Source organism: Sparus aurata, chromosome 1 (assembly GCF_900880675.1).
Source record: "Sparus aurata chromosome 1, fSpaAur1.1, whole genome shotgun sequence".
NCBI lineage: Eukaryota > Metazoa > Chordata > Actinopteri > Spariformes > Sparidae > Sparus > Sparus aurata.
The window spans coordinates 30,364,779-30,386,399 of NC_044187.1; the positions used below are offsets into that span (position 1 = coordinate 30,364,779).

Sequence of the window (21,621 nt, forward strand, 5' to 3'; positions counted from 1 at the left end):
AATATGCTATTTGTTACCGTACAGTGGCGTAGAAAACCAACTACCTTCTATAAAATCATGATTCCATCTGTTAGATCCAGATTTTTATTTGGATCTGCATCGAAATGGACGACGAAGTTTCATAGAAATCTGTTCAGTAGCTTTTGTGTTATACCAACCAATCAACCAAGAAACGGACATGGGTGAAAACATTAACCTCCTTAGCAGAGGTAAAAATGATAAACAGCGAAGAGGAAATAAGGGACTATATTTTTCACACACACACACACACACACACACAGCCTTTGTAGTGAGTTCAAATCTAACCCCTCCCCCTAGTGAGTGGAGGTTAAGGTTAAGAGAAAATTAGAGGTCAGACAACCTGCAGCAATGGCCAGACAGGTCACAACCTCCCACCACCACACACAAACAGACAGACAGACACACACAACCACACACACACACACACACACACACACATCTGTCACCATGAACTTTGACCTCCCCCATCAGGGGGCATAGGCAGGAGAACAACCCGTTGACCTCCTCTTCTCTCGTCACTCACTTCTAGCTGCTGCCCTTTATTAGTCACAGTGACAGTTGTGTTTTATTCTCAGTAACCTCTGCGACAGTGTCGTTTCCCCACATACATTTATCTGAACTCGCTTTATGTTGAACAAACTGTGGGACACTCCTGAAAAGACTTGATGTTTGAGTGAAGGATAAACTGGGCGGTTGTCTTTGAATTGAACCTGAATGTGCCATGAAGGACAGGACATGAAAGTATCTTTGTGTGTGGCTCCACCTAGTGGTTGGCTAGGACCATTATAATAGTAGACTCAGTGCTATCAATAATTGTGAACTTAAAAGCAGAGTTCCCCTTAATTCTACAAAACAGAATTATACACCGAAGCCTGAATTTAATATTAAACACAACAGTGGGACTTGCGTGAATATACAGCAACCCAAATATCAGCCTTTCCCCTTTTTCTACATTCAGGAAATAAATAGAAAAGAAATAACTACAATTGAAGCACTGTGATAAATAGTAAATTAGCTTTATTAGTAGGTAGTGGTAGTGCTTGGATTAACTTTAAAAATAAAGAATCTGTTGAAATAAAATAATTAACAAACACAATTAGGCTTGAATTACAACTTGGACACACTAACGTTCACAACATTTCAAATATACTGGAGAGAATAAGCATGACAGCCTACTAACAGACAAACAGTTAAACACAGACAAAGCAGAAGTCACACCGAAGATCCTTCACACTGGACTGCAGCTGCCACGCCTCTCATACCAACCTTCATAATGACTTTTACCAAACCGCAGCAGCACTCAAGCTGCGCCCAGAGACGCGAAATCCTTCACAAAACCGAGGAGAAACTTCACCAATGTGTTTTTTTGTGTTCATTTTGTGCCTCATCCAATGACTGGGGAAAAAAAATAATAAAGAATGACTTGAAGCCACGTTCAATACTTGAAAGCTACCTTAGAGTTTTGTGGAGGATTTCACATCACTGAAACGGTCTTTTACGCCATACAAATTCACATACCGGGACACTTCATTTTCACATACAAGAACCGCTCGTCAGATTAATCTCATTCACAGCGACAAACAGGTGGAGTGAGCTATGTTCCACTTGACTGTGGAAATTCTGTTGTTATCTAATTGCCCTGGATTTACAGAGTGTAGTGATTACAAGCCTCACCTGAATCACAGGGAGGCAAGACCACTGAGAATTAACACTTGTAATATGCTCACATACATTGTCTCCTTCATTTTATAACAGCGGACAGTACAACTAAAGCAAACGTGAGTTAAGCTCATTAGAAACCAAACCAATTTAAGCACTTTTACGTCTGAAAACAGTGCAACATTAAAAGGCTGAAAAGAGGATCCAAAATGAACCAAAACAAAACAAACGTACATATTTTCATCGTGCCACATTTGCCCTAAAAGCTGAATACTGAAATGCATTAAATAATTTAAGTTGATAAAATTACATTAAGTTACATTAAAACATTTAAATCCTCGACTAGAAGACTCGTTAGTTACTCCCGAGGGAGTTAGCAAACCCGGGTCCAAACAGTGTTTCATTGTTGTTGGTGTAACTGAAACAAGCCTAGTTACACGTTGACCCAGATCTGTTTAGGAGTGTTTACTCGTCAACTGTCAGTGATCATCCCATCTGAGTCACTTGGCTATAAGGTCAGTTAGTCATTCAGCCACACAGGCTAAAGGAACGGGCTGCATCTGCTGCTCCAGTCCCCGCAAACAGACTGAAGCTGGGTGTGCCCGTATGATCCCGCAGCCACATTCCCTTCTGTAGAAAGATGCGTTATGATGACGTGATGACTCATCATCATCAGCTGCCCCTGATGCAGTTAAACACGAAGTGCTGTTCAGTTAATGACGCACAATAATCCACAATGTGACTGCATTTGTCCGCAGTGATAAAAGAGTGCACATCTTATGAAAGAAGGAAATTGTGGTTCAATTCTCCAAAATATGTTGACGTTTAAGACGATGGAGAACAATATGAGAATGCAAAATCTTAATTACGGTTTCTGTTTCTTCTTACTGTCCTTCTTCTCCCTGCTTACTTGGACATTTTTCTCTTCTTGCAACGCTCTTTAAACAGTTCAGAATAATTCTTGGTCGAACACATCTCAGTGTTGCTCCTCAAGCTCTCTGGCTCCTTGGGACACTCTGAGGAGGAGCGTCTCATATCTGCTGCACTGTGGCAATCTCCTAGTGCTGAGTTGATACAACAGATGTGCTGTTTCCGTCTTCTAGATGTGCTCCTAACGTTCGTACAGGACAGACCAGTTTTACTTGGCGTGGCGGCTCCCGGGCTGAGCTCCAGGACTAGAAGACGAGCCGAGATGTCTCCCGTGGGTCTTCCAGCGTTGGCGCAGCACAAAGTCGTAGTTGGCCGAGGTGCTCATGGCATAAAACACGTTGGCTTTGTCTGGGATCTGGAGCTCTGAGGCAGAAAGGGGAATAAAATGATGATGAAGTGTTCCAGTGTTTATTTTCCCGCTTGCCTAGTTTATCCGCATCTATTTCAGGTGGTGATTACAGATATCGCTCAGAATGGTGTGCGGGTTAATTTTCAGGAATGTCAGCATTTCATTTCTACTTAGGAAGAATGACAATATAATAAGAGCTAGAGCAGTTTAAAGATGTGTGAGTTATGCATCTTTTAGCTGATTTGCACTATAGTTTATTGAAGACGTCAAGGAACTGATTCTCGCTTCCTCTGCAGTGGATTTGTCGAGGAAAGATACTATTGTATTAAAGTACCTTTAATATGTTATAGAGACAAAAACATTTTCTACTGTTAAATCAACTATTAATCCACATAGTTTGCCACGATTACACCTGTCTATGTGGCTCAAAGCTTGCTTGACTGGCAGCTTTGTAATTCAGTAGCCCCACATAATCAGCTTTAAAAACTACTTGTCATCATTTGAGCGCGACAAAGAAAGTAGAGGAAAGCCCTGCTCAAGAAAAGGAGGCCTTGGGTCTGTTATTCAATCCTCACCTTACAACAACTTTAACAGGCTGCATGATCACATCTGGGCTGAATATGAATCATTTATTTCACTGGATTATGATATAAGACTTCTCAAAGAGAGACCTGAGGAGGTGACATTTACCTTTCCCATTGTTGAGCATCTGGCAGAGGCTGAAGTCATGGCAGCTGACGTCCTCCATGTTGTGTTTTTCAAGAGCCCTCTGAATCACCTGAGGCGTGTGGTCCTGACTGGTCAGCTGGGGATGAAACAGACAGCCGGATGTCAACAAACAACCTGAGTCAAGGTTTTAACTCTCATTCTGAATACCTACAAATGTGCCAATGGCCTTAATTTGAAAGCCTGTTATGATCATTTGAACATATTTTTGGAGGTATTCCTGATTTTTGTAACTACAATGAGATCTCTCATATTTGAAAGGAGGCTTTATCCATTCAAGCAATTTCTAAATAATAAGTTTAAAATAAGAACCACAATTTTGATAATCAACGATTTGCGTCAACATTTCTATCTAGCAGAACCTCAAGATAGGGGAACTTTATTCACAAATTAGCATTTTTGATTTGGCTCTGGTTGAGTGCCATTATTTTAGACTTTTTATATATCTTATCAAATAAGAGAAAGAAATACAACCTGATTAATAACATTTAAAATTGAAATAACCGTTAGTTGCGGCTCAAATTTATTCAGTTGGTTCATTCATAAATCCTGGGCTGATTACAGCACAGCAGCCTCTTTGCAAATACCACTGGAAAATGGAAACCCTGGTGAACACTTGAGTTTTGTTTCCATGTAATTAGGTCGACAGATGATTAAGCAACACCAGCTCCTTCCTCTTCTGTGTTCCTTTAGTCTTTTCTTCCTCATTCCTCGTTTAGAAAGTGTAACACAAAGTCAAACAAAAAACTGGCTGACCTAAAAAATTTTTTAAAAAAAAATCACAAGATTACAAAACCATCATCCTCACCAGTATGCTCTTGTAGACGTTGCAAGTGCTGACGCACTCCACACTGACCCTGATGATACATGAGTCAGCAACCTGTTTGTTGTAGACGGGCAGCGCAGCCTGAGGAGAGCAGCTGGAGGATGATGAAGACTCAGCACTCGAAGCCAGAGAAGAAGAGCTGAGGTCCGGGTGCGAGGAGCTGCAGGAGGAGCTGGACAGACTGGTGGAAAGGGACGACAAGGAGGAGAAATCCTCTGCAACATTGTGAAGGGAGCCTGAGAGAGACTGAGGGAGGAAAAGAGAAAATATAAAAATAATGTTCCGATTTCGAGAAGAGGGTCCCAGTGAAACTGTCTTTAGTCGTTTTTATGTTTTAACGCTCTGTCCCTGCTGACTTCCACACTCTCTGACAATAAACGTAAGGTGACTGTCTGGGCTCATACCTTGAGTTTGAGTCTGAGGGGGGAGGGCTGAGGGGCAGAGAGGTCCTCCATGTCCGAACTGCTGGAGCCAGATGACGACACACTGATCTGGTCAGCGTGGGTCTTCCTGAGGGAGCTTTCACTGACCGTTCGCAACCTGCATACACAATCAAAGTTCAGCTGTATACTTTTTCACGAAAAGTCAGGCACGTATCTTTATGGTACATATCCAGCAATCTTTTAACCCTATGACAAACGGACCTGCCGGGGGAAGCCCCCTACTGGCTGCAGGAGATTGACGTTTACATGGACTGTTGACATCGGACTTAAATAAAAACCTCTAGAACATTCATTCTTTTAGCAACATGAGGCTTAGATTTTTCGCCATCCACCTAATCATGTTGTACGTGTGCCATGACGTCATTTACACAGCAGTCAGGGTCATAACAGGGCCAATGTGATTAGGAAGTGTGTTACAGGCTGGGGGTGATTTTGCTGACTTACGAGCAGAGCTTCTTAGTCAGCAGGCGACTGCTCCAAGTGTTGGGAGAACTGGGACAGGGGTCAACTGGAGGCTCCAGGTCACGAGACAGCTCGTAGCTTCAGGAGACAAAAAAGGATAAGTATACAAATTTTCATTTTTTTCTTTCAGTCCACTTGATCGTCTGTGTGTCTCACCTCTCCTGGTCTGTGAGCAGTGTATGTCCCTGCAGCCAGGTGGCGATGTGAGCGCTGACTGGAAGGCTGTAGTGGGAGCAGGAAGCCTGAAGCTGCCGAATCTGAGAGAGAATCTCAAACTCCTGCGATTGAAAGTAATAAAGCAGAGCAAAAAACAATAAATGAAGGGGAAAAGAATAATAAAAAGAAAAGATAATATAAGCATTTGCACGCAAGCATTCAAGTCTGTGCAGGCTTTTAAATTAAGAACAATCACAGTCTTTCTAGGCACCACTAGGAGGCGACACCTACCCGTCTGCGCTTCTCAAAGTTAATGAGTCCTCCCTGTGAAAGAGACAGCCAGTGTTATAAATATGGCCTCATAAATCTGCCAAAGCACCATGAAATGGATCAAATCAAATCATGTAATGTGCGCTCACCTCCACAGTGTCGGTCAGGGCTGTATCCAGCATCGTGAGGACAGTCAGGTAAGTGCCGAGGTACGGCACCACACCACTGCTCACATTCTGAGGACACAAAACAGGCAACATGTTCACACTGTGGCTGCACACAAAAACACAGAATCAACTTCTGACTAATTACATTTTACATACAAATACTTGTATATATGTAAAGAGGTGTTTTATTCTATTTTGTAGAGATGTAAATATTTTATAAGCATGGTCAACTCCTAAATGTTTCTTTAATGAAAAAAATCTAATGACAGCTTTAATATCTTAATATATAAAAGAGGAAAGACTGTGGCGCTCAGTCAGTGTAATTACACTAAAAGTGAAACTGTTACTGAAGACAACTGAAAACACATCACCATCACTATTCAAACAGAGTGAACGTGGGGCTATAAAACGCTTCACACATAGCCCCACCTGGACTAAGTAAACTGTTAAACTGTGGGAAACGCTGCACACATGTCAGCTTTTATATGCTCCATACGCACAGGGGGAAACTGACAGTCATGTGAGCTGTAAGCGTGGAAACTCTTTCCATTCAACGTACAGATTGAAAAGAAAGGGGAACTAGAAACTCTGGGGTCTATTTTTACAAATTAAACCGGCTTGAAAAGACGTGACTTTTAGGGAAGTAGAATTGATGATCCAGACGGACAAAAGCAGACCTCTGCCTTTCATTTTTACTGACTGGCTCAGCCGACACGTAAGACCTGAAACTTGAGGAAGGCAAGTTTCCAAACACAGTAAGTGTGACTTCTCTCACCATCTCTCTGGACGTTGAGCAGAGCCGCGGTGATTTGGAACCATCTGAGTGACTCCCGTCCTGCAGAAAATAAACACTCTGGTCAACCATAATAAAATAAAATAACTCAGGGTGTCAATGTGAGAGTGCTTGGGGGTGAGATGACAAAACCAAATCAGACTCGTTACATAATTGTTCTCGTCAGGGTTGAGCACCTGCTGGCAGGGTGCTGTTGGGTGTGGGAGGGTGTCTCTATAATCACAGCCACACAGTGACAGCCTATTGTGCTGTTCATTCCTCAGCCATGTGTGTGTGTGTGTGTTTATAAGGACAGTATGTGACAGTATTATGCAATAAAATGAATAACTACTGATTAGAAACTGATTAATAACTGCTGGTGCCCACTTTGACTTATTTGTGTTGGCTGCCAAGAATGGCCGTTTCTTTATTTAATAAAAGCTGGACAGCGCATAACAGTATAACAACTATCACTAAATAAACATTCATATCAATTGTTTTCTACAGGGAACAAAGGACAGAGAGTGGCAGCAGGTGAACTGGAGACACTCATTCAGTCTTTCTGAAGGCTTATTAAACAACCTTTAAAGGCTATATCTCCAAAGTGGATCATTAGATGTATAAAAACTTTTCTGAGAATGACATTAACAGGTTGACGTGGGTGTATTACAATTAACAAAGCAACAATTACTTTCATTATTGCTTGCTCTGGTATTTTTCTATGAATTGATGAAATGAAAAAACAATGTAAAATTTCAGAAAATAGCAACAACAAATGTCTTAAGTTAAATCTTTAAAGATCTAGTCATGTATTTGTTTCCACCATAACTCTAAAACTCAAGGGCAGTCATTTTACAACGATATCATACAAATAAAATTGTTCCAACTGAGGAGAATTTCAGTTTTTTGCTCCGTTAAAACAATAAAAACCAGGCTGCATGCTAGAAGATACACATGCATCATGAAGTCAAACAAAGCTGCTGTGCTGCACACCAGGAGACAAGGATCAGGATCATTGTTATTGTCATTCAGACTGTGCACCAGACGGGCACACAGCAGAGAGAAATGTTGTTGCACCTGGCTCACATATTAAAAAAAGGCAAATAAGAAGAAATGACCTGTTGTGTTCTTACTGTGGGTGATTCAATAGTTTGTTCAGTGATTCCTTAATCTGTAATTGCAATTCAACTCAGTTCAATCCTGACAACACCCTTCCACCTATAACAGTAACTACACATATCTTTCTCTCATTCATCAGGCAGCGCCATCAGTCATCTAAAGAAACGACATGCAATTACCTCCACCAGGATCTCTCTGCTGGTCAGCACACAGTTCTCATCGGGGAAAGTCTCGCACAAGTGGTCAAAGATGGCCGTGCTCTCCCTGAAACCAAACGACTTCCATCAGTTAAGACATTTTGTAGAGTCAATATTATCCCTGATCAAAGCTGCATGCTCTAAGAAGATAAATCCTTCAGAAAAACTGAGAAATGTATTATGTTTTGTTTGTCTTTACTTGTTCTCAGCCAATTTTGTGCCGTAAAAAGTTACTCAGCGGTTTATTATTACAGAACTCTGGTTTCAAATATTATGAATAAAACAACAGTCAAGTGTTTTGTAGTCGTTTGCTGACCTGCCGACAGCAGCCCAGGTCTTCTTGAGGCGATACACAGCGTTGGACTGCAGCGCTGAGAGGATTGCCCTCAAAGAGGAGAAATTCTTCAGCTGTCTGCACTCCTGCACAGAGAAAATACAAGAAAATACAGTTTAGTTATTCCACTTTTACAAAAAAACAGTGTTCATTCATGTACCTTCACTGTAGACCTTAATGTCTTCAGACCTGAGCAATAGAGATCCACCTCTCGATGACCCGCGCTCTGTGGGCGGGGCTGGTGTGAGCGCTGTGAGGCGAGTTCGGAGCCGTGGACGGGTACAGGAAGGTAGAGGAGGAGCTGGGTGATGAGATGGGAGAGGATGTGGAAGGGCTGGGAGAGGACGGGCACAGCAGGGAGGTGATGACACGGTTGGTGACGGCGTTGAACTGGGAGATGGTGGCGCGGACGGTGGGCGCCAGATTTCGGTTTTCCTTCTTGTCGCGCTGGGACCAGACGCAGCCCAGACAGTGGAAGGGCACCACTCGGACAAACAGTTCCTGAGAGAAGATGCGATGACAAGGATACACAACATGAATGAAAACCCCACAGAGAGACCAAGAGGCGACTTGATGTATTTGTTAGTGAAACCTACAGCGTCCAATCTGGTCAGCTGCTCGGCCACTTCTCTCACAGGGAAGTCCATGAAGTTACATTTGTCTTCCTCCTTCAGTGACGTCTCTCCGTCGTCCTCCTGATTTCTGTTCTCCTGCCGCAGTGATCCACTTCTGTGCTGTGACGCAGACCGGCTGCAATCTGTCAAACACGCCAAATCATAAATGACAAACAGGCTTCTAAAAGGGGTTTTATATCCTCTACAGTTCAAAGGGGTCACATCTACAATCCTTGGTCCCTGCAGTCCACAGTTCACCAACACAGTCCAGAGTAGCCTCTCATAGTGATGAGGATGAGTTATCTTTCAACTAATACAGTTGATTTTACTGATTTTAATGCTGAATGTAGGGCTGCAACTAACTTTTTTCTTATTACTGTCAATTGAGTTTTTTGGTTAATAAAATTTCTGGAAATAGGGAAAAATGCTGATCAGTGTCTCCCACAGCCCAAGATGATGTCCACAAATGTCCGGTGATAAGATGCAGCCAAAGCTGATGAAAAATGTTCAAGTGGTGCTGAACTGAAGGTTTTAGACTGTTGATGCTGATTAAAATCACCACGATGAAATTTTCCAAAAAATTGCAAAACAGAATTATTTATTATTTATTAGCATGAAGTTATTACAATCTTTCATTTGTTATGCAACCCCGTGTTGTATAATGATAAATAAATAAATAAATATATAAATATATATAAATATATATAAATATATATATATATATATATATATATATATATATATATATATATATATATATATATATATATATATATATATATACATACATATATATATATACATATATATATATATATATACACACACACACACACACACACACATACATACATACACACATACACACACACACACCACCATGCCAGCACAGTAAGCCTGCAGTAGATGTACTGTGGTGGCAGGACATAAACACATCTTACATCATCACATTACTCTCTACCTTGGGCCTGGAGCCTCTTGAGGAGGGTCTCTGCAGTCTGAGCCAGACGTCTGAAGCAGAGGCGATGCCGCAAGTGGACACACAGCAGGCGGAGGGCCTGGTACTGAGGGGGCTCATGGAAGTCTTCGCTGTACTCCTCCAGCCACAGCCGAATCACAGGGGGTAAGGTACTGGGGGGATAAAAATGTATATGTTAATTATAATGTTAGTCCAGGTTAATCTTTGACTGAGGTTAAAGGAGGCCTGGAACACATCAGCATCATCTGAGATGGACAAATGAAAAAAATAATAAATGTAAATTTTAGGGGCAAAGTCTCATTGGAGTGAGATGATGTAAACCCTCGAATGAGTGCCCACACTCACCTGCGCAGGCAGACGGTGTTATCCAGGTTGGCGACTGAGTCATCTCTGTGGAAAAGTAAACACAATCAGGTATCAGCTGAGAACGAAACTTCAGTGATAAGAGCCACACACAGGGACAACATGGTTACCTCGTGGTGACAGAAAAAATCCTGTAAACAACAAAAGGTCCAAGGTTTGATTGTCTATAAATGTTCATCCTGTGGAAATGTCCTACAACACTCTGAGTCCCTGCGGAGACACCGTGGCCTCGTGACTGAGTGATGAGAGTCTCCCTCAGGGATCAATAATGGCATCATAAACATATAAACGCAGTATAAACGAAGCGTATCACCATGGTCTCGCCTTTATATGAACAAGGTTAAACTTTTCAAGTAAACAGTGAAATCATAAAACATTAAGGGAGCGAAAAAAAAACATTTTGAAAATTACATTTGATTAAAAAAAATATGATGTACTGCATCCATCAGGTAACACTACAGGTGGCTCCAACTAGATGACAGAGACAGAATGTCACATCCTGTACAAAATCCTGAGAGGCAAAAGTACAAAAAACACACTTCCCAGGCTGTCCGGAGGCTGACCTCACAGGAAACCAGTTGCCACCAGCATCACAGATATGAGGGCGACTGTTTGACAAATAATATATCACCTGAACAGCACTAATGGCTGGTTTTATGCAGGCAGCCATTTGCAGTATATTGAGAAAAGGTGTGCATTAAGAAGCCAATAACCAAGGAGGCTTTCTGTGTCAAAGCCTGACATATAGTACTTGCAGATTAACATTCCGCACTGAGTCAAATTAAATCCGACATTTCAGGTAAAGAAGTACCTCGCTGGGCGTGGAGGGCGTAGTCATGGCCACTCAGGAACAGAACAAAGCTCTCGACTGCTTTGTTCCGTACATGACGATAACACATGTCATTGAAACTTGTGCAGCGTCAATAGAGCTTTGCTTTGTGAATACCTGAGGCGATGTGAAGAGGGTTTTTAAATGACTGGCCTCTTTAGAAATTTATGTCATGCGCATGCTCTACTTACATTAACATACAGCAATGACCTATTTAAAAGTAGCGCACTGGAACAACAAATGAATGTTGAAGAAAATATTAACGCCTTAAATCTGTCATGTCATTAAGACCCAAAACTGCAAGCGAACTTAACTTTTCAAAAAGGTGAAATTTGTAGATTAAGTACCTTTAACTCCACTTCTTTTTTCACTTTTACATTCATCTGTTTTAGCATTACGTCATATATTTCTGTGATTTACCTTTTGGAATTCTTTTTTCCAAGCACAATGTTTGAACAGTTTTAAAGGTGCAATATGTTAGAATAATAGTTGAATTTTTTTAAAAAGTTTTAATTATTGACAGAATGTAATAACCATTGATGTTATGACGTCCTTAGAGATACATACTGATGTTAGCGTGCCAGCTAGCCCCTATGTGTCCTTGTCTAAAGCTCCTGCAAGAGTGGTAAAAAGGACACCAACATTCCCTCAGTTCTCTGAACCCCCGGTCTGGACTGCTAGCTGCACGGCTAATTGAGTTAACTGGGCTAACTTGTTTATGACAGCAGTTAGAAGTTACTCTGGTGATATTCTGTCCCCCATTTGTTTACGTATGAACCCGCCAGCTGGGCATTTCTTACATGTTGCACCTTTAACGTCAATAATCTTCATAATAACTGTTAATGAGGAGGTTCTCTTGCTGAGAGTTAGCTAAGATTGATGCTAATCATGTTCCTGCTAAATATGAAACTAATGCGAGCAGCCGATTAGCTTAGCGCAGCCTGGCTCTGTCCAAAGACAAACCTTTTTGCATGAATTGAACAAACATGACATGACATGTTAATTGGTGAGCTTTAAGAGTTATTGTAAGCTAATTTTATTATTCTGAACCGATCCAATGTAGCCGTTTTCTCCCTCATTTCAAAATTTTATGTTAAGATAAGGCTAACAGCTAATGGCTCCAGTTTTATATTGAATATATAAGCATTGGTGGTATCAAACTTCTCATCTAACTTCAACAGTGTTTCCATCAGGATAACTAGATCTCATAGATTCCTCTATAAGTTAAACAGCAACAGTATGTCCTGTGTTTGCTTCCAGACCAGCTGTCTAAGCCCTCATGGTTTTTGTTCACACATGTCTCAGATCAACTCAAGTCTGCAGTTCCTCAGTGTGGACAGTGTCTCACCTCTGAAACAGCAGCTCGATGAGGGTGCTGGTGGAGGTGAAGGCCCTGTAGGTGGAGAGGAAGACCGGGACAAAGTCGGGCTCCCGGTGCTCAGGGTCCAGCAGGTGGGTGACCAGACGCTCCAGTGTGGCGGCCTTCAGCCTGCGCACCTTCACCGTGTGGTACTGGGCGAAGCTGAAGGCTGTAGGGGGCTCTGCCGTGTCTGAGGCCGCCGGCAGGACGGGTTCCCTGCGTAGCGTGATGCCAAACACTGCGCCGTCCTCCTCCTCCTCCCCCCACTCCTGCACCGGATCCTGCAGAGGAGAACGCAAGGTCATCAAGATATGGACAATAATGACCCAAATACACGATAGAGCCTACCTTTAGATATTACAGATTTGAATGTGCTTGAAAATAAAATCACATACATATACATACATGTATAAAAATATGTATTCTAAAAGGAATATGTAAAAACCCTTGGTGAAAAGAAACGTATAAAGTTTGTTTTTTTTCATTCTCCCCTGACTGAACTTCACCGATTTATTGTGACAACCTCACACAACTAAAAAACACACACCCCATGACAAATGCAATAAGCCTACAGACTGAGTCATTTCTTGTGAGACGTTAAAGCTCAACGTCAATTAATGTCATTCTTGAGATTCTGCTTGTGACCCAGCCTTGAACTGTGACGCAGACGGACACCTGGTGACTGGGCAGATGATGAGGACAAGAAACATTCACTGCAAGATTTGTTTATGTCCACAAAAACAGGGACAATCTAATGAACCATGGGACAGGTTGACACAGTTTTTTTCATAATGAAATTCTAACTTTGTATGGAGGGCCTTGGCAGCTGAGTGCCTACAGCGCATGCAGCATTGGTCACAACTATTTCCTGTCTGACTCGTCAATATCACTGTCCATTACAGAGGAAAAAAAATCGTTAAATAATTCTCTAAAAACGTTGTATCTGGTTGGAATATTAACAGCCATAGGTTTCCCGTCACACTACACTGCATGTGATAGAGAGAGATGAAAGAAATAATAAAGAGTTGGTTAAGGAGAGCTTTTTTGACAAGGACAGGTTTTGAAGGGGACTAGTTCAGGCATGTTTCACCCACTCTTCTGTGCGAGTGTGAGTCATATGATTGTTTGATTTGAAAAAGGACACCTCCTTAAGCTATGTTTTATGCAGCATTTTATGCCGATATTGATATATCATTATAGTGTTTGGAGCTTGAGAATGTAGGAACCAAAGACCCAAAGATGATGATTTGGTCTTTGAATTTATGGCCCAGCACTACAAGATTGATTTCTCACATGGAAACTTGGCCGAAGAGGATAACATAACACAGCCAGACGTGGTGCAAGGAACTCCTAAAGGATACATTATGACATCTCTTGCTGAACGAGAAACTCTGCAAAAACTATATTTGTCTCTACAGGGGCACAAAGTAGAAATCACACCAGTGGTGAGTAAAAAAAGTACAGAATAAGTCTTGCGGGTCCTTGAACAGCATCGACTTAAAATCACAAGATACTGGATCACGGATTATTTGATGCACCCTTATTGAATACGTTTACTGGAATACTTTTTAGCATGTCGGAGTCCCACCGATACATGATTTTTTGGGGGCCATGTCAATATATAGGCCGATATACAAACATTATTTGCAGTGATCCCTCATATGTGGTAATCAAACACTTATTATTATTAATTATCATCATTATAATTATTATAAATATTATTCTAATTATTATTATTATTATTATTATTATTATTATTATTATTATTATTATTATCACTGTCGTTGTTATCACTATAATAATAATTTTCTCCAGCATCTTTCTTGTTTGAGCAAATCAGACAACATACGTACCTTTACTGAAATATGATAACTGCTAACCAATATATCACTCAGGCTCTAAGTAAAATTTAAAAATACATTTATACAGTGAATTATAAAAATAAAAATGAATAAATACATATCATACATATCATCCTATGAAAAGATCTGCCAACATAATGGACTGGACTCTATACAATAACTGAATCATCAGACTACATGAAGCACGATGCTGCTGACCATCAACAACTAGGTCTAGACTGGTAGAAAACACTGTCCCATTTTATCCATACCATATCCAGGCTACAAGTAATCAGTGTTATTTAGCGCATGTGTAACAACAGAGTCAGACCATGCTGAGAGACATCTGATACCACATGACAGAAACTCAGACACAAACCAGCGTGCCTTCTGCCAGACACAATGACACCCTGGTGGAAGTGCCGTCCCTGCACTGAATGAAGCCATTCTATCAGCATGTTTGTCCTGGAGACAGCAGCAGGACGAGGCTCACATGGAGCTGACGGCACCAGCACAGCAGATGATGGAGAGTTCAACAAACTGACTGACAACCTCTAAACTCAGTCCAACTCGCACATGTAATTCTACCTACCATCGATAAGTGCCATCTCCCCATGTCTGTCGTCCTCCGGGAGAGGGGAAGTCCTCAAGTCTTCAGTCAATAATCTCCTCTGATGCAGGTGGCCAGACCGCAGTTTACGGATCGAGCCCCCTCCTCCTCACTTCAGTCTGAGTCATAACTGACAATCTCATGTTTGAGAATTAAGATGTAAAAAAAAAAAAAAAAAAAAAAAGTGCGATACGAGTCAAAAGTTGAATTGAGTCGAGACGTTGGGAGTCAGACCGCGATTGAGGCAGTGGACAGACTGGTTCGACAGTGGGAGGAGCAGGACGGGGAAGGAGCGGTATTTCACTGGGCGGGGCTAACGTGACAGGTGAGGGAGGGGCCACGGCTATTGGCCAATGAAAATACAGAGACTACAGGCATCAGTTATTAATATGCAGATTTTGAGGCTACGAGTAGAACTTTATTGATAAAGATGATATTACCACAATTTTATTATTTTTTTTGTTTAAAAATTTAGAAAGAGCTTAAAAGTGAACGTTGATCATTTCATTTCCTTCAAGTACCCAGGCTGAATACTTATATTGGGCTGAATTCAGTGTCTTTTGAATGCTTAGCCAACAGATTTTTTGGGGGTTAGAAACGTTGGCACATAACAGCTGCAGGTGGTTTCTGAATAAGGTGTAATCATTAGTATTTGGGTATTGGTGTCTACTGTCTCCTCACAGTTTTCACAGTTGATTTTAGTCCCTTACCATAACAGTGGCTGCAGTAGTACAAGATACCAAGATAAATTAGTAGTGGTAAATACACATAGGGATCAACTATTGACTGGGGTCAACCTGCCAGAGTGGTGGAAAAGTATTCAAAACTTTTAAAATGAACAGTAACTGTTTCACATTAAAAAAATACCCAAAACTAGATGTAATGTAATTTGAATTACTGTATTATTCAAAAGTATTATTTAAGTAATACTGAATTAATCCAAAATAAAAAACAGTGAAAACCTGCAGAATGAGGCATAAATCTGGTTACTTTTGTTGCCAGTCTAAATGGTGCTAGATCTAATTACTTCAGTCGTTGGTTTACACCGCAGGTTATCTTATGTTTTGCATTTCCTGTTATATTCTAACTATGAAAGAAATGTGAAAGTACAACTGTTATATTTGTACAAATCTGGGTGACATAAAAGTGAAGTTGCACACAATATTAAAATGCGCATCTCAGGGACACTGATTACTGGTTTCGTAAACCTTCGTCGTGCATTTGGTTGGACATAAGTTAACAGACATTAGAAAATAAAGGTCATGTAACAAATCTGTCATCTGCAACAAAGTAATGTGCTCTGGTGTCAAAATCAACAAATGGTGTGATGGTTCATATCCAGCACACATACTGTTGGGCTCTGAGAGAGGCTGGATATGAACCATCATACAATTTTGTTGATTCTGACAATGAATGAATGAATGAATACAGCCTCTGTTTTCTTTAAACAGACAATAAGCCTATAAAGAAGACTATAAACCTTTAATGTAAAATAGGTGGAAAAGAATTAAAGTTGTTGTGATGCTCCAGTGTCTAAAATGCCATTTGACCGCTGGTATAAGACTTATAATGCGTTACACGGCTGAAGAACATGTTTATGATGCCTCATTATCCATTTGTGACAGTGAATATGTGTTGACATATTTGTGCTACAAAAAACACTGAATCCAAGGAATGACAAGTCCAGTTGCATGACTGTCATGGATCTTTCCCTGTAGACATACTGCATCTTAACTTTTGTCTTTCCAGAAATGAATGACAGAGACAATACTGTGACATCTGGTGGCCAAACTGTAAACATCAAAAGATAAACTGCTACGTTATCATTTCCTCAAACTCTCCCTCTTGATCAGGAGCAGGGACACCTGCTTTTTTTCTAACCTACTCCACATTCTCATCAGGAAATGTTTATTTTTAGTTTTATAAAAATACGGGTGATAACTTTACAGGAAGCGATTAAATGCAAGATGCAAAAGCGCTTCTGTTTGCTTGAGGGGAGAAGGTGATATCAGGCCAACATCAGTACGCTGGGGTGACTGCATCTCAGTGCTGCTTGAAAAGAATCCAGTCGGGTTTGTTTTTTAACGACGGCCTCTAGCTTGCGTTCCTGCTTATGGTGTCAGGGGCGGGGCGGAGACATACCGTATGAAAACAGGTCTGCTCTGCTGCTAAAAAGCATCGGCACCTTGTGACTTCAAGGAAGCACACCATCAAGAAAAAAGAAATGTAGAAATTAAGAGCGTTTGGTACGACTGAAAACACTAAATTTCATTATGTTCAGAGACAAGCTGACGACGCTTTGAGGACGCTAACAAGCTGAGCAAAAGAGATGTCTTTAAATCAGGTTGCGCACTGTTCTTTAAAACTCACGGGGAAGAATGAGCTTTTTGTTTCTCTAATGAGTCTCTGTCTCTCCGAACTGAAAATCAACCATCATTCTTCCATGCTTGCCCACCCATCCTCCTTCTACGGTGGCGGAACAAAAGAGCAGAGAAACAGCGCCGGGAGAGACCTCAATTAGTCCTCATTAGACACATGAATGGCTGATGAGGTGGCATGCCAGCAACAAGAGGAAGAATGCATGCAACGTGACGCAGAATCACGGCAATCAAAGTTGTTTCCTCAAAACCTCACGTGCTTAAAAGAAGAGGCTTCTCCTAGCTAGAAAATACTCAGCACACCCGCAGATACTTTTATTTTCTGTATGGACCTTGAGTCGGAAAATAAAGCTTATCTATCTATCTATCTATATATCATCTACTTCCTGGAGAATCAGCCGTTGTTCCTTTTCAGTGTCACCGAATACCTGCTGGTGTTGATGACGTGTTGAGAGAAGAATTGGTGAACTTAATGGGAACAACTGCAAAACTTCCCATGGAGGAACCTGACGTAGACTATGAGTGTATGTCACAGCTGTTCCGCCAAACGTGTGTACGATTACACCAATTACCCCTAATAACTCACTCAGTAATGGCCTATATCAGAGGACACTTAGATCAGAGACATCAGGCATTTAAAATAAACACCACTGTACTGAACGCTTCATGGGAGATTTAACAGTAACATAACATACACTAACATAACATGTTAATCTAGATAACACACCTTACTTGTGTTGGTGTTGGAGCAATTTACCAATAAATTCATAACTCAGCTCACCAGGAAATTAATCAAATACTACTCTGGTGACTGATTAAACGTTTAAATTGATAATCAATAGGAATGCTAAATATGTGATGTACTGTCCAATGAAAAACCTTGTTGGGTGTTTGTATTTTTTTTTTGCTAAATTCTATAAACCAAACAGTTGATCTGTAAAAGAGTTGTCAGATTAATCAGCAGGGAAATGTGGTTATTCTCTCGAGCAAGTAGGTTTGGGCTGATATTCAATATTATTGTCAAATGTCAAATGTGATACTTTTCACAATATCAGATATCGAATAGCTGTGACAGCATCTTCAGGCTTTTATTTATTTTTTAAAAGAAAATGCATGCGGAGCAGTGCGCCGATATTTGACGAGGTGGGGAACCAGCGACAGACTAGATGCCTCTAGTCTTGTAGGCTATTCTGCTATGTTTGCACTTAAATTGTAATTTTAAAGTTCTTATTCAATATCATTTTGTTATACAACCCTCTAGACCCCAGATGGCCCATTTTATATTTCATTATAGCGTGCCTCATTTTAAAATGACTCAAAATTGTATTAAAACACGGAAACTAATATCCTAAGCATTGAACACTAGATACTTTAAGTTGACGTCAGTAAACGGAGCCTAACGATAATATTATCTATTGTGATATTTGGGAAGGACAATATTGTGATATATGAATATCGATATCGCCCAAGCCTACTCACAAGTGCTAGATTTGGACTAAGACAGAGGCGTTGAAGGGGGTGTTTGCACTTCACTGTTACAGTCACAAAGCCACAGACATCTGACTCTGTTATCTCTCGAGCAGCCAAGTAGGCTACAATTCCTAACATTACATTAACCAAATTCCAAGGCAACGTTTAAGGTCATATCACAACAAGAGTGTTATGTATATCTAGGCCATCTCCTCGCTCTGTGGAATTCCTCAAAAATGTTAGTATTTCATTATTTCAAGTGACTCGATGTGTGTGTGTGTTTGGTTTCTCTCGCGCTCTGTTGGACCAAAAGAGTGTTCACAGTGGAGAGAATTGTATTGGGGTAAACGTCTTTGATTCGAGGAAATACTCCATTACCTCTGAGCTTTAAAATGCTGAGGTGAAATTGTAAACTACAACACAATGGGTGTCAGGCCGTGTAGTTCCTCACCTCGCACTGTCCCTCAGTGTCCAACACCTGGAAGCCCGTCAGCCACACGCCGGGCTCCGTGTCCATGTGGACGTCCACGCCGTGACTCGGCCTGAGCCACAGCAGCTTCTTCATCCTGCCCACCCTGCTGCGGAGGCCGCGGGACTCCCCTCCATCACCTCCTACGCACACAGGCAGAATGGTCCGCATCTCCCACTCGGTGTCACGCTACGGGCCCACACACACGTCGTGAGATCTCCCCCGCACCTGCTGCCTCATCTGTGCCGAGAAGGAGAGCGTGAAAAAATACACGAGGCACAGTCTCATCGCTGAACCATTTCTTTTTGTAATTCTATGTTTATTCATACCAATAAAGAAGTGTCAAAGAAGGTTGCACAACTAAACCCCCTTTCCCAGCTGTGAGTCCTAGAAAACTGGGTCAGTGCTAGTTGAATTTGTGCGAAAGAATCATTATTAGATTAACCATGCTAGGACAGAAGTAGGGTCAATGTTTCAGCCTAACTCAATTCATTAGGAGCAGCACAGCACGACAACATAAACTAGTTTGGGAACGCAAAACCCCTGAATTGAGTATTTTGTCTACACTGATATTCTCTTGGTGACCATCTGTGTCACCAAAATAAAAGCTTCTACTGAAATCACAACAGTTAGGTTATTTGTATTTGTCGGTTCACAGTTGGCACATCATGAGAAAATCAATCATTGAAAGTATGAAATATGAAGACTGTGAAAATCCTTCAACAAAAAAGGAACGTCGTCCACACACTCAATCACATACACAACTCACAACCAACGGCAGCTACAGAGAAATGTTTCCTCTACGGGGCTCCAAGAAAAAAGATCAATATCGTAGAATCAGATCACAATTACAACGAATCAACGCACACACTCACACTTGACACATTAAGCTACATAAAATATAGTTACTTAACTGTAAGAACTGCTTGCTTCTCTTGAGTCTGCGTCTGCTAAATCCTGGTGAAGACCGAACTCATCCAGTCAGACTATTCATGTACAGACAGTGTGAAACTTGGACGGAAGAGACTCTGGCATTTATCACTGTGGAAGGATTGTTCTTTGTGTTTGTGGGTGGATGATGCTATGTGGGCATGTATATCCGTGTGTGTGTGTGTGTGTGTGTGTGTGTGTGTGTGTGTGCTGGAATGGCCTCCTCCCTCTTTGGCTCTACGCTGAGATTTACTATAATTATCCCATTTTGATTGTGTCATTCCAGATCACTGGCCCCCCTCATTACAATAAAGCACAAACTCTCTGGCCTCATTTTCACCTGGACCACAGACTGACACAAACACTGAAGCTTGGTGGTGCGCAGACTTGCAGAATAACACACATCATGTGCACAACAAGAGCTCATCTGTCAGTGGCTGAAATGTCTCTTACCTGCTGGTGTGTCACAGGGTGGACCTCCAGAACAACGTGAGGAACCCGACACACAGTTGTTTGGACATGTTGGATGGAGTCTGCGGAGCTCACTCGCGCGAAGGCAGCAAAGATCTAAATCTGCACGAGGACGCCGAGGCCCGCCTCCTCTCCCTGATTGGTCGATCCGCTGACAAGACAAACCCCAATCAAATGAACGCTCATCACTCACGGAGGAGCAGCACGGATTTATTGATTGGTTGCCGATTAGCAGATCAGTGATGGAGGTTCTCTCCATTCAGTCAGACTTTATGTTCGTGTGTATTTAATGTTTATAAGATATTTTCTATTCGTATCATCAAATCTGGATGTCGCAACTTTCATAGAGGTCTGTAATTTAGTAGAGACACGTAGCAGTATGATACTGGACAGGATCACTCAAATAAAAATGTGTTATGAAAAGTTCATCCCTTGTCATATTACAGAGTTTGTTTTCTGCAGTCTGTTTTCTTTAATTCTATATTATTGTCCCTTGTCTTACGTTAGCACTCAGTCTGTGCCTCTGGTTTGGGTTTTTCTTCTTTTCTTTCTAAATATTTGAATAAAAAGTGTCTATGTCTACGTGTGTGTTGTTCATGACACTTATTCATATCAAATCAAATCAATGTTTTTTATGTAGCCCAAAATCACAATCACAATTTCGAATCTGTACAGTGAGCGACGGCCTCTGTCCTTAGACGCCCGACTGGAGTGAGGAAAAACTTGCCATAAAGAAAAAAAACAAGGTTTTAACAGAAGGAAAAAAAAGATGGAAGAAACCTCAGGAGCAGACACATAGGAGGGATCCCTCCCCCCTTTTTCTTCATTTTTATCTTAACCGTACTATAAAGCACTTCTAACGGGTTAAAGGAAGAA

At 41.3% G+C, this 21,621-nt stretch overlaps 1 protein-coding gene across 3 annotated transcripts; it reads right to left on the bottom strand.

The window, feature by feature from the left end:
- Positions 1 to 1,018: 1,018 nt before the first annotated feature.
- Positions 1,019 to 20,882, bottom strand: rgl3a (ral guanine nucleotide dissociation stimulator-like 3a). 3 transcript variants are annotated; one of them, XM_030431821.1, is made up of 18 exons: positions 20,728 to 20,882; positions 19,327 to 19,584; positions 12,565 to 12,857; positions 10,370 to 10,414; positions 10,007 to 10,176; positions 9,028 to 9,188; positions 8,621 to 8,932; positions 8,414 to 8,517; positions 8,080 to 8,164; positions 6,785 to 6,844; positions 5,992 to 6,078; positions 5,864 to 5,896; positions 5,573 to 5,694; positions 5,399 to 5,494; positions 4,916 to 5,051; positions 4,494 to 4,757; positions 3,650 to 3,764; positions 1,019 to 2,973 (listed from the first exon to the last, which is right to left on the bottom strand). In XM_030431821.1, the coding sequence occupies exons 2-18, from the start codon at positions 19,513 to 19,515 to the stop codon at positions 2,819 to 2,821; spliced, it is 2,427 nt and encodes an 808-aa protein (XP_030287681.1). In that variant the 5' UTR covers positions 19,516 to 19,584; positions 20,728 to 20,882; the 3' UTR covers positions 1,019 to 2,818. The 3 variants fall into 3 exon arrangements, with proteins under 3 accessions (XP_030287681.1, XP_030287689.1, XP_030287693.1); XM_030431829.1 differs by lacking the exon at positions 20,728 to 20,882 and adding an exon at positions 20,258 to 20,421; XM_030431833.1 differs by lacking the exons at positions 19,327 to 19,584; positions 20,728 to 20,882 and adding an exon at positions 15,010 to 15,197.
- Between the last annotated feature and the right edge of the window lie 739 nt (positions 20,883 to 21,621).